A 13,918-nucleotide genomic window follows, 5' to 3' on the forward strand; every position below is an offset into this window, starting at 1 on the left:
GCTTTAAAATTGTAAATATATCACTACAACATTGTGCTCAACTGATACCTATCTATACAGTGGTGTTTCATTTTAATCATGGGAAAATGCAGATTAGGGGGTTTTAAATCAGAGAATTTGGGAGTTGATTTCCATCAGAGAATTTTGGATTTTTTAACAGAGAAAACCAAGACCCCTGAATAACATCCTTTAAAAAGTGTGAGGGATAAAGAAAGAATGGTAATTGTCTGACATCACCTGTTTAATAAAATAAAACAGGGTTCTCACATAACGATATTGGTGATAGAAAAATGTCAGGCAAGCTTATTTGCTTCAGTTACTCACTTGCAGCATTGGACATATAACCAAAGATTAACCCACAATTATAGGAGTGTGACCTAAATATATAAGTGATCTTAACTTCCCACTCTCCTACAATCTCTTTGCAGAAAAACCTCCAAATGGATTATCTTTAAAAGTGCCAAACGCTGAGTTTAGTTCCTGGCAGACACTAAATGGCACTTGTGTATCTAACTCAAGTATTGAGCTGCCTGTGGCATTTTAAATGCACATATCATTGCAGTATCTACTGTAGGTGATAGTTTCAGCTGGGTCAAGTTCAGTCCTGCGTGAAAGGACAACACAAAACCTATGCACCACTGAAATCTCAATTAAGTTCTCAGGGCTTAAATGGGGCTTCAGTGGTGCAGAAACTTTGCACTGGACCTATGCACCCCCTTGCATTTCTCCCTGGCAAGGAAGCCAAGGACTGAATGGGCCCTCATTGCACTCTTAACAAATGCAGGGAATACTCACCATAAGAGAAACTCAACTATGCTGTAGGGTAACTTGTACTAATAATGCTCGTGGTTTTCTTATTCTGGGGCATTTATACACATACTTTTTTTCCCGTGATAGACCAGAGATCTGCCGATTAATTGAGTCCACTCTGCACACCAGCTGAAGTGAACTGCTCTGTGCTGTGTGCAGTTGGAAAAGTGGTGAGATGTGCATCAGCCCACAGAAAATGCCAGTGGTGCACTTTTGAACTAAAGCACCTCTGAGGTGTTTTAGTTCAACAGCATACACTGCCATTTTCTCAGTGCTGTTGTGCATTTTGCTGCTTATACATCTGCAAGTGTCACAGCACCAGGCACTTTTCATAATGCCTGGTGTTGCAGTGCTTACACGTGTAAAAATGCTGTTGGTGCTTAAGTAAGGACCGCAGCCTCTAAGCCTGACAGCCCACCACAATAAATAAATAACCCCAAGAAATTCACTTTTGAGTTTTTTATTGGATTGCTATTCCCAGTGAATTCCAGCAACTGAGTACTGTCCTCAGACAGTGGCAATATTTAATGAGGAGGCTGACAGGCTTAACTATACCAGCATAACCAGTACTTCTGTAACAGGGAGGTTTGCAAACTATGGCCTTGATCACTGGTTTATTTTAACATACCAAAGAATTAAAAAAAAGTTCTTTATAGTCACTTCTTTATTGCTGCAATAATGCAACTGAAGACTTTTAGTTGCACCATAGGGATATATGAATAAAGCCTTAGACTTAGCTAGGCTTCTGATGAGAAAAAAAGGTGCAAGAAAGAAAGAGAAAAAAATGTTGTTCATATACAATAAAAAGTACATAATGGAAAATTAGATCTGAAGAAAGATGTGGCGTTAAAAAGTGAAAACAAGATATATATAGCACAAAGGAAGACACAATCAGCTGCAGTCAAGATGGGGATGAGAACTATAAATTCCCATGTACAAATTTTCAATTACCTTGTTTGTTGTTCTGTGTTAACTCTACTAACTTTTCCTCTTCGGTTCCAAACTCATTTGTTTCATACTCTGTCTCTGTCTCAGTGTCACTGTTGCTGCTGGCAGAGTACGTGCACACTCGCAGTGTTCTGTCCTGTACAAATAATAGCATTACAATTAATCAGGTAGCTCATGCTCATCCCAATAATCAGGTATGTTGATAGGAAAGAGAACATTTTGCACTCATCACCTGGTGCATGCAGATAGTTCAATTGGAAAAAAGAAAGCTGATTTACTAATTTAACTGCATCAACTTATCATGGAGCAAGGAATCAAACTCCTTACAACATAGGAGATAACCAGTATTACTATCCTGCTAAATCCCTGCTGATACATAGCCAATTCTGTGATTGTCTTTCCCTCTGTAAAACTGCTCCAAGGCTATGAACTTTCTTCAGATTATTTATTTACATGTGCTCATAGTAAATAGTAGCCATCAAGTATAATTTTAAAAGCTCTCAAAAAATTTCTAAGATAGCAAGTCGATAACATGCAGGGGTTTCACAAAGTGTGTGATGAGATAGTTCAGTGCAAAGAGGTTACAGATAATGATTTAGCATGACCAGCCTAAAACATGCTTGGTTTTTGTACTTCTGCCCAAAACAGCCATCAGAAAGTCCTGTCCCCTTTCCTGCCCCTGGCATTTGGAAGGGCCATAGAGGAAAGAATAAACTCCACACATAGGCAGTGGAAAGGGAGGGGCTAATGGGCTTAGCCCCCCACAAATTCAGGGCAGCTGTAAGGATGTAAGGCAGCCTGGCAGCTGCAGCAGGGGTGGGGAGGGAATGGGTCTGGGGTGGGCACTACACAGCTGGTGGGGCGTTGGACTGAGTTGTGAGCAGCTCATCCAGGGGGACTGCCTCCGGCTGCTACATACACCCCAGGAAGCATGGGGGGTGGTTGCCTGGGATCTGCTTAGGGCAGGGTGGGCTTCAGCTGTGGGCTGGGGTGGGGTTGTGCCAGGCTCTTCCTGGTGGGGAGGAACTGGATTGGGCTATACTCGGGTAGCATGGTGGTGGCACTGGGATCAGGACTATGGAGGGGTGGGGGCTGCACCCCCCACACTGTAACCCCCACTCCCAACACTGCTCCTGCCTGTCCCGAGCACAGCCCAGTCCAGCTCCCCCCGCCTGGAAAAGCCTGGCACTGTCCTGGCCCCTGCCTGCCCTGCCCCATGTAGACCCAGGGGCACATACCCCCCACGCCTCCTGGGGTGCGTGCAGTGGCTCCTGCCTGCAGCTGCACCCCACTCTGCCCCGTGTAGACTTGGAGGCACACGTTCCCCATGCCTCCCAGGGTGCACGCAGTGGTGGGAACCGCCCCCCTCCATGCTGGCCACCCCCCGGATAATCTGTCCGGTGCCCCACCCCAGCTGTGTGGGGTGAGGCCTCGATCTGCCTTCCCCAGCCCTTTCCCCACAGACATACCTGCTTGGGAAGGGGGTGCACATGTGTGCATGCAGTCTCCCCCCCCACCACAACTTTTTTTCTCCCTATGACTCCACAGTTGGCTACCTGTCTTTTGGCTCTAGAAGTCAAGTTTCTCATGCAAAACTTAATAGGTCCCTCTGAAAATAAAATAAAATAAAATAAAATAAAATAAAAGAATGAAAAATGAAAAGGGCTGGAGATGCCATGGCAATGGCAGCAGCTCAGTAGGTGAAACCCAGAAACTAGAAAGGAGGAAGCCACATCTGATATTTCTGCTTGGAGATCTGATTATATGTCAAAAAATTGGATTCACAAGTACAATAATCACCTGAACTCAAACCCCAATTCCCCAGCACTCTTAAACCTATTAGGAAAAAAAAACACTTTACAGTAGCTCTGAATCTCCCCATGCAGCACTGAGAAATTCAAAATAGCAGCTACTCATCTGATAAGAAACATACTCTACTGACAAAAGCACCAGAGGGAGAGTCAGCAGCTCTGGACTCCAATCAAGGTCTGTAGCTGCCTTGCCAATGTGACACAAAGCAAGTCACTTAACCCTTCTGGGTCTATGTAAGAGTTTGAGCTGATTTAACAGAAAAAAGTGCTTCAGTAAACCCCTGTTCCCTCCCACCGCCCCACAAAATACTCCAGACTCCACCATATGGAAACAGAAGTAAGCATAAATTATAGCATGGCATGAAGAATACAAACAACGTGAGGGTTGCTGGCCAGCTCTGGAGCAGAATTGCCTAATTATTCCCTTTCTTCAGGGAGGATTTTTTTTTTTTACTTATTAACAATGGCCACTACCACCTTCTCTGTGTCCAACCAGCCACGGTGATGTGGCTCTTCTACGGAAGAGGAGCCTGGTAGCCATTAAAGGTAGTTTTTCCATAGGTGCATGTGTATGTTAAGGTATTCAGAGGTGTGCAGCTTTGCTCATTTGCTTTTTTTTGTAGTTTTCAGGGAAGGACTGAAAGATCACTGCAGACTCATCAAAAGAAAAGGCAGAAAACAAAAAAAGAGTTTTTCCCTTTCACCTTAATTTCATATCACATCTATGCCAAACACTCACTTCACATAAATAAGCAGAGCTAGACCTGGGAAAAAAAACAGGCCTAACTCTCCAAAGGAAAACTCTTAGGTGAGGGACAGACATTACACATAAACTATTTAAGTGATCAGAAATTGGTTTAAACCTGTAACAGAACAAATGTTCAGTGCACATAAACTAGTCTGAAAATGGCTGAAACCAGTTTGAGATCAGCCTGGTTGAATGTAATATCAGACTTAACTGATTTGGGTCAAACTGGCTTATGCAATGTCCATCCCAGACCCCTTACTGGTTTAAGTTAAACCAGACACCCCCAGCATCCCGGCATGCTCTCTGGGCTGGGTAGGGCTTTCTGCTCCACAGCAGAGCTGGCCCCTCCCTTCTGCTCCCTGGCTGGAGATCTGGCAGAGACTGCAGGCATCTGCCGGGCTTCCCCCAGCACTCCCTGCTAAGCAGGGATTCCCCCTTCCCCTCTGCCTTAGACAGGGGAGTTTAATACACCTCCTTGCTCCTGCTTTGCCTGAGATGTTGCCTAGGCTGGTGTCTGGCCATGCCCCCTCCCCCCCAGGGGACAAACCTGGCAGGGGCTGCTTCTCCCTTCCCCTCCAGGCACACCCTAGCTGGAGTCCCTGCAGGCCAGGGTGGGGGTTTAAACACTTCCTCGGTCATCCTGAGCAGCCTGCCAGGGCCTGGCCACACCCCTGTGGGTCAGCTTCCCTCTAGCCTTGCGGCTGGTGTGGAAGGGAAAGGAGGGCATGCTCTAGTGTCCCTGCCTGCTGACCTGAGCTACTGCAGATATGTGCATGCATTTCTAGAATCAAAAATGAATGTCTATTCACTTGCAGATCAGTTCAATCTATGCAGGTTAGATTAACCTGTGCAGGTTAGAGACTGAATCAATCTCTGCAGGTTAGAGATTGAATCAGTTTGGGCTTTGGCTTTCTGAATGTCTATACCTAGCCTTAAAGAAACAGTGTACCTTGTTATGGCATCTTGACCTCTACAAAATGCCTGGGGATAATATTCAATAATGAATGTTTGTTAAGCATGACATAAAATACCTACCATAGCTTTGTGGACTGTAGAATTAACAATAAAAATGAAGTCCCCTGATGAAATGTGCTATATATTCATATAGCACCCATGCCTTCTCCCCTATCAGCCCTCCAAAATTCAGCTTCATGTCTTAATTGGGAAAACTCATTTTTCTTAACTGGATTAGAAAATGGGAAGAACAGAAGTATGCAGACACTGTGTTCTAACACTGACAAAATGCCTGCCATTTCTCGGTGGTCCTAGCAAGCAGAAACCCTGTAATCCAGTGTTAACCCTCTTATAGCTGCTAAGGAATTTGTAGTAGCTATTGGGTGAGCACTGTATCTTATGCTGTAAGCAACAATTGTGTTAGCTCACAGGAAGTGAGCTCTATATGCAGTCAGTAGGATCTTGATGAGGACTGTGGTTTGGGTTGATTATTATTATTTACTAGAACTTATAATAAGGCTCATTCACTGAAAGAAGTAACAGTCTTGCTACTGCCCTTGCAAGAGTCTCAGACCTAGCCTTGTTGATGTCCAGCCATATCAGGACATTCCGTTGCCTCACTTAGGACCCCTGTATATGTTACAGGTATTGTACAAGTAACTGGTTAAATGTGCAATTACCCTGAGACCTATACGTGTATAGTACGTAGCACACAACAAAAAGTTAGACCTCAAAAAGGTGTCAAGTTTTAATTTGCATGTGTAGCAGGGTCTTTAGACTGTCTCCTGGGATGCCCCACTTCTTGGACACTATCCAAGAAGACTTAATCTATGTCACATAGTAGGCCATGACTCTGAAAAAATCTTTTTTTCTTCATTCTACCATCCAAAAACAAGGTACATGTCTTATGGGGGAATATGGTATGAGAGAATATGTGGTAAATATTACCATTATTATTAGATTGTCAATTGTTCACTGTATTAAAAACTGTTAGCAATTTTTGACTCTACAGTTAAATGCTGTGTTTAGACTACAGTGTATCCCATGAAATGCAACTAAAGCATTCATTTAAATGTATACCTTTGATTTAGTAGCTTTCTTGCTGGTCCAGTCTGGAAGAATCTTCTTGGTTTCCACTGGTTTTTCGGTCTGCTCTAATGATGCTGAAGATACAGAACTCTGTTCTTGTCCATCTTGTTTTAAGTTAATAATTCCTGATTTTAAAAAGAGACGATTTAAATTCCAGATCTAGTTGTCACTGCGTTAACAGTAACGATTGGTTTTGTGCAAGTGTGATTCTGTGTCCAAATTGGGGCCAGATTCTGATACTTTTATGTCAGTCAAATATACTTTCACCTCTGTAGGACAACTTGTATAATACAGAAGAATTTATTGTGAGTAAGGTGGACGAGTCTAATCTAATTTCCCCAAGAGCAAGAGAAGAGGAGAAAGATGTAGTTTAAATCCCCTCTTTGAGTCTTAAAATATAAATGCTTTTCAAATGAGAAACAAAATGCAATACCTGTTTCCTAGATAACATTGTAGGATCTGTTCTGTTTGTATTCTGACAGAGAGGAATAAAGCAAACTTGTGTTTTGAAACAAAAATAAAAAGACCTGATACTTTCCTAGGAGAAATTTTCTAAATCAACTAGTCTTTTTATTTACTAAGTTAATACAACATACAACTAAAATGTCAGAAAATAAACAGCGCATTGTGGTACAAAATGAGAGTTGTGATTTTGGAGAGGAAGTGAGAGGAAGAAGGGTCAGATGAAAATATTCCATGGAAGAATGAGTTGACCTCACCATCTGATGTATACTGGGTGGTTTTTTTTTTAACATCTCTTCATGACATTTTAATTAAGATGCAAACCTTAAAAGGTTGGCACTGTGAATATTAGCATTAAGATCAGAACAATCTTACTGCTACCAACTTCTTATGAAGCAATTCAATGCTTGCAGTTTCTATTCAATTTGTTATAATGACAGTGTTTAATCATGGAGTGTACTCCATAGCACTCTGCTGAATTGAGGTCACACATGTGGCTATTCAAGCATGTAGCATATAATCTATAACTAAGATTTCTCTTCTGACTTTCTCTCAGCTGTGCCATTAATTAACGGTACATTTATTTAAAAAATAATATGTATTAAAAATATCTTTTATTTAGGTTTGATGCAAAATGACCAGGGAGTTTGAAATGAACCCTATGATGTGTGTTTGCACTCTATTATACCACTGCATTTCAGGACTGGGAATTTTTTCTAAATCAACTAAATTCCAAGATGTTTAATTTGAATGGCTCTTTTGTAAATTCTCATGAATGTATAACAGGAGCTTTTTCACATTTAGGTTCAATTTAAACATCAGTTCATTAGTGGAACACACGCTTGATGTCCTTACATAAAGCTAAATCTGTTGTGTAGCCTCACATCTTCAGGGGACCGAATTTCTTTGTCAGTGTGGTACAGATAAAAATGATACATGCAAGTCAAATACATTAGGATCAGCTCATAGTTGCAACAAACATTTTACTCTAACAAACCGCTAAAAAAAAGATCTAAAAGCTAATCCATGCATTGTGTGTGTGTGTGTGTGTGCGCGCGCGCGTGTGCGTGCGTGTGTGTGTGCATGTGTGTGTATACTCAGGTGCTTACTGGTATTTTTTTAAATGGAAACTTTTTGAAGCTGATACTTCCTCTGAGTTTATATTCATTTTTGAAGAACATAACGCCCCAATCTTGAAATGAATACATAATACTGTACTGGACAATGAACTTCTGTTCCTTTACCAGTGAAAACAATTGTGCTATTTACAATATTTTCCATATTGAGTAAGAAAAGCATTCACTTTTAAAGATAACTGCTCTTGAGGGATAAACATCAATTTTCTTAGTCGTGTATTTTTCAGTAATAGTTCTTTAAAAACACATACACACTGTTTGCTACAGTAAATTATGTGCGCATGTAAAGCTATGTGTGTTGTAAATGCATTTGAGAGGCACAAATTTTTTTTGGAGTGATATCTTTTATTGGGCCAACTATATAGCTGGGCCAATAAAAGATATCACCTAAGAAATCTTTGCCTCACATAATTTCTGAACCATCACAGCTGCAACCTCACGCTTACAACTATATGCATATGTGCACTGTAGTAGAACCTTTACATGCCTCTTATTCCTTTGTTGACTACTGTGTTATATGTTAATAGTTTATGCACATTCAGCTGCTACATTAAAATGCATATTTTATGTTACTGTAAATCCATATGTTTGTACAACACAGCAACTTATCACAAGACTAAACGTTTATGGTTATCGCCAACCATTCATTGATACCAAATTTATGCACGGAGTCCAAATTGCAATGTAGTCCAAGTTCAATTTTGAAAGCAAGTCTTTTTTTGTCGTTTCACATTTTAATATCACAACATGACCCTTCTTTATTCCCGGCAGCAAATGTAGAGATTATTCCTGAAAGCTGATGAATATCCACCACTCTTTTTCAAGCCGACTGTCCGGCCTGCCCTACGTTTTTAGTCAAATATTGTTTCTTGGGAAGGGATTTAATATTTTATACATTTTTTTTCCTCTACCAGATAAGATAAGCATTATGCATAACAAATTTTCCATGCGGCTCAGGTCACCAACTTGTTAATCTTATATATTCACATAAGGAATCTTTTCAGCTACCTGCTTAACATTTCCTGTTATCTAATGTCATTATTACAGGACTTCTGCTAATCGAAACAGATGTTAGGACATAAAGAATCTAATTTCCAATGTAATTGGCATTTTACCTGAGGAGGCTGGTTTTGGAAGGCGACTTTGAAAAGGTCGTATATTTTTGGCTGTCATGGTAGGATCAGATGTTGAATGACTCATTATGCTTTCGACAGATCCCTGGCTCTTAGGCGTGGAAGGCACTTCTCGCTCGAGAGTTTTGGCTTTCACCGAAGGAGCTGAAGGAAGGACTTCCTCAGGAGACGTGAAGACTTCAGTTTCTAAGGTCAATTCTTGCTTAGAAACGTGTCGTGCCGTTGACCGGTTCCCTGAGTCTGGGAGAGGGAAGGTCCCAATCCCACTGTCCAAAGTTCTCATCTGGCAGCAAGACTCTAAGGTACAGAAAAGTGATGTGACGGGGCTGGAGCTAAAGGATTTGCTAGCATTTAAAACCAGTGAAAGGAATGATGGGGGGGAAGGCATCTTGAAGGAAGGTTTTTAAAGAAGAAAAATATTTCTCATTTAGCCAGCACAGTGTTAATTGTAAATGTAATTGTAACTTCTAGTGCTGTGGCATGAAACATTTATTTAATTAAACACAGCCAAACATCACATTGAGATATAATTAAAAGTACTATCAAACAATAAACAAGTGCCAAAACATTCAAAGTGGCAAGACTTAGATTCCTGTCATCCTGGCGTTTAAAAAGATCATGTATTAGAAATTAATTGTTGCTCTTGAGGGTTGCTATGAAGGGATGCTATTCTCTGAGTGGCACATTATAAAGGGCTGGAGAGAATTCAGAGAAAAATAGTCATGAAATTAAGAGCAGACATAAGAAACAGTAAAAGACCAAAAGATAAAACTTTCCCTCCCAGCCACTATCCAAACCATTGCTCTAACGTATGTAGGAGGGGCAGGGTGTGGTGAAACAACTCTCCCAAAAGGCAACCATCTCTTTTGGCAGGTGATCAGAATCTGGCCTTCACCCACGCCTGCTGGAGCAATGGCAGCGTGGCTCATATCCCTGCTCAGTTCATCTCAACTAGGGAATACTGTGCCGTGTAGATACCTGAATTAGCCCAGGTACTGGAATAGCATAACCATGGCAGCGCAACGCTGTGCCCAGGGTCATTTGCCCTGCTGTGAAGGCTCTGCATCTGCCATGAAGTGAAGCTAGTTGCAACTGTGGATGCTCTGTTTGAGGATGGTATTTAAGAGTACAATCCTATCCCGTCACTGTCAATTCATACATACACATCCCTTTGCCTTGTACAGTAGAAACACAGCTAGGTTTCCCAAACAACACTGAAAGTGTTACGATGGTAATCTGCATATCTTTCAAAGATATAAACACCAAGGAGGAAACTTTAGCGCTAATGGCTTGAAACTGAGTATAATTTAGGTTAAATATCTGGAAACATCTCTTGACAATGAGATCTATCAGGCTGTGACAGAGACTCCCAGGGGAAGTAGTCGAAGTCCCATTGCTTGGGCAATTTAAAACTAGACTGGATAAAGAATTTGAGAACATACTGTAGAGAACAATTGTATCCTGGCAGGAGATGCACAATATGACCCAATAGATCTTTTCCATCTCTATTTTCTATGCCTCTATGTATTGATCTCTTTATGATATCCCCATTTGTTATTTAACTCTGTTATAGTTAGCTGCGCTCTGGCAAGTCATTTGCTGTTATTTTTCCTCTGCAGCATTTCTAATACTCTCCTTGAGGTTTGAAAATATTTCTCTCTTACAGATTTTGCTTTTGCCTTCTGATGTAATGAAATTAACACAACAGTTTTTATTTGACATATTCATCTTAATGGACCAAATTTGATAAGGATCCAAGGACTTATACACACACACTCAAAATTAAGTTGCTCTTTATGTGTTCAGTTTTTTTGTAAAGGAACTAAAACATTTATCCATTCAGCTATTGTACTTAAATGGCTCCTATTACCAGAGGATTTGAGCCCTTCATAGTCTGTAATGTATTTACCCTCATGACACTCATGTAGTAGGGAAGAATCACTATCCCCATTTTACAAGGGAGAATTGAGGCACAGTGAGGGAATAAGGCTATCTCTGTATAGTAAATTTACCATACTTCAGATTGGTACCTTTAAAAAAAACTGCTGTGTGCCAAAAGGGCTGCTTCCTAAATTGGAAACTGTGTATCCATGTAATTGCCAGAGATGTGTGACACTGCCAATTAGCCCATCCTTTTGCTAATAAAGAATAAACCTTTCCTTCTGCTAAAGTACTGCATGGATGCAGCTATACTGCTCCCGGTTTATGAAGTAGTCTGCCCAGAGCAGTGCAGACTACCTGGAACATGAGAAGGTATATCTGTGGCATTTAAGTTATATACTATTGTAAGTTATATACACTTGCCTAGATATATCTTTTATGACTTGCCAAAGGCCATATACAGTGTGTGGCAAAACAGGGAAAAAAATTCAGGTCACTAGTCTTAGGTGAGCAAGTTAACCACTGAACCATCCTCTCTGCATTTTCCTCTTTTTCATGCCACAATAAAATAATTCCTGAGAATTTTTTGGACTTTTCCTAGGAAATATTGATGTAAAGGAAGGTCAAATCCTATAGTTCATTCCTTGCCTTATGCTCTCTGCTGCCAGGGGTAAGAAATTGCATAGGTCAGGGGTTTTCAACCTTTTTGAATCACTGTACGCCCTGGTGGCTGGACGCGGAGCAGTGTGTCCCTGGCTGCCAAGCAGGGGGCGGCACACAGCCAGACATCAACTGGGGGGTGGGGATGGCGTATGGCTGGATGCGGAGCAGCAGCAGCCACCGCGTGCGAGCTTCCCCCGCCCCCACCCCGCATCCGGCCAGGTGGGCAGTGCCTGCGTGGCAGCGTGGGATAATGCATGGCAGCACTCTGTCCCCACCCACCTGCATGTACCCCCTAGGGCCTTTTTAAGTATCCCTGGGGGTATGCGTATCCACAGCTGACAACTCCTGGAACAGGTCATAAGTAGACAGTGGTTCATTTACTGTCAACATCTACCAGCAAAAGGAAATAATGGCACGAGAAGAGATTTCTCTTAATTTCTTTGGGCTGGAAAAGTGATGATGGTTAAGTGGGGTTATAGTCTGTAGAAGTATAAGTCTGGTGGCAATTCTAGGTTTTTAGCAGTACAGGGAATAAGATAGGAATAACAAAACTTCAGAAAACTTCAGAATCAAACTGTGGCAGGATGATGAGTGTACTGGCCACTTTAGGAGGAGAGGCAGCCTGGAAAGCGGCCAACAGATGGCAAATGGGGCTAATGAGAGCCTCACCTGATTAGGAGAGGCCTGGGATTAGACAGGATATAAGCTCAGACCCTGAGCGGAATAGGTAGTAAGATCCTGGAGGCTACCGTGGGAACATCTCTTAAGCAGGATGGGTGCAACCCTGGAATGCCAACTTGGAGAGTAGTCAGCAGCAGTCTGGAGGGGTGGGAAAAGGTCCCTAAGGGCCCAGGAGGGTGTGCAGAAATCGATAAAAAGGGCAGAGCCCAGCAGAAAGTGCAGGAGCCCAAGAGTGTGGGACCAGGAGGTCCAGAAGCCAGAGACAGGCTATTTGGAGGGAACATCAGTGAGTGATGACACCTGCAAGGCATGAGTAGTAGTGTAGGGGTGGAAAAAAACATGCAATTAGCCCATAAGGCAATGACCACAGACACCTGGTGATCGTTAGAATGAGAGCACATTGGGAAGTCCTCCCTTATGCACATTAAGGTGTGGCAAGCAAATGAAGGGGTGACTGACCACAGAGACCAGAGTGAGTAAGGGCTGAAGGGACCACCCAGGAGCTTCACAGCAAACCCTGGAGGGCACCTTACTACACGAACATTTTAAACAAACCTCCCTTATGTTATTGTAAGGCCTGCTCCTACAACCTAATCTAAAATTCATTTGGAATTTTGCAAATTAAGGGCTTGCAATCTGACGCACACAATTTGCAATGTCTTTTTCCCTTTATAGCAGCACATTACCGTCAAGTTCTTTCACAGACAAATACCATTTCCTTCCTAATAGTAACACACGCATGGAAATGATAACTAGTAGAAGCAAATCGAACAACACATGCTAATAATGCAAGAAAGAGACAGGGGCCTTTAAAAAGCAAATTGAAAATGCAAGACTATCAACAATCTTGGGAGAAATTTCTGGAAAGAACACACTTAGGGCCAGAGATTCTCTCTCCTCCATTACTCACTTTATAAAATGTAGGAATGATCCATGAGAGATGCAGCTCATAATCAAGAGAAGTAAGTACACTAAGGGCAGTACTGATTGTTAAAAATGATTCTTGAAAAATAGAAAATCTCTGGCTATTCCTAAAATAATTGACTCAAAGTGACTGATCTCAGAGCTGACCAAAAATGCCTAAACTGATTAATTCAAGGAAAAAGGATGGATGCTTTTCACCAAGAATTGTTTTCTTGCATAGAGACTGCCTATGTAGCAGTCTTTGTGAAGGGAAATTCAGCTTATCAAACAACAGATTCTCCAAAGAGCTCAAGGGCAGTTGTTTAAAGCTGAACACCCACAACTGAGATGTAGTCTAAAAAAGTGCTCAGCACTCAGTAGCTTCTATTATAACTTTTTATAACCAGATTTGCAAAACTGCTATGAACCCAAAGAGCTGAGGGTATGAACAAGGTACAGTGACTTAAATCAGGGCAAGATCTTACTGATGTTCCATAATAATGGTCCACATACCTTCCAGTACCTGGTAAGAGAAGGCTAAACCACAGCAACTTACCTTGTTTCATTGACTGGTAACTTACTGTGGGCCAGCCTTCACTTACCACAGGCTAAGAGAAGGTACATGGAAAGTTACCTCGGAGCAGCTTTTAACTTGCTTCTGTTAATTTGTCCATAGTTATTTTGAACATACTGGCCCTT

General features: G+C 41.7%; 1 protein-coding gene across 8 annotated transcripts in view; it reads right to left on the minus strand.

Moving 5' to 3' along the window:
* Nucleotides 1-13,918, minus strand: part of NCKAP5 (NCK associated protein 5) — a 685,167-nt gene that overhangs the window by 43,012 nt on the left and 628,237 nt on the right. For all 8 annotated transcript variants that reach the window (XM_019553971.1, XM_019553966.1, XM_019553969.1 and 5 more), the window contains 3 exons: nucleotides 9,074-9,388; nucleotides 6,352-6,485; nucleotides 1,762-1,894 (listed from right to left, as the gene is read on the minus strand). In XM_019553971.1, the coding sequence (XP_019409516.1) occupies nucleotides 1,762-1,894; nucleotides 6,352-6,485; nucleotides 9,074-9,388 (582 nt within the window). The remainder of the gene's footprint in view (nucleotides 1-1,761; nucleotides 1,895-6,351; nucleotides 6,486-9,073; nucleotides 9,389-13,918) is intronic.

Source organism: Crocodylus porosus, unplaced genomic scaffold, assembly GCF_001723895.1.
Source record: "Crocodylus porosus isolate Cpor-Errol unplaced genomic scaffold, CroPor_comp1, whole genome shotgun sequence".
NCBI lineage: Eukaryota > Metazoa > Chordata > Crocodylia > Crocodylidae > Crocodylus > Crocodylus porosus.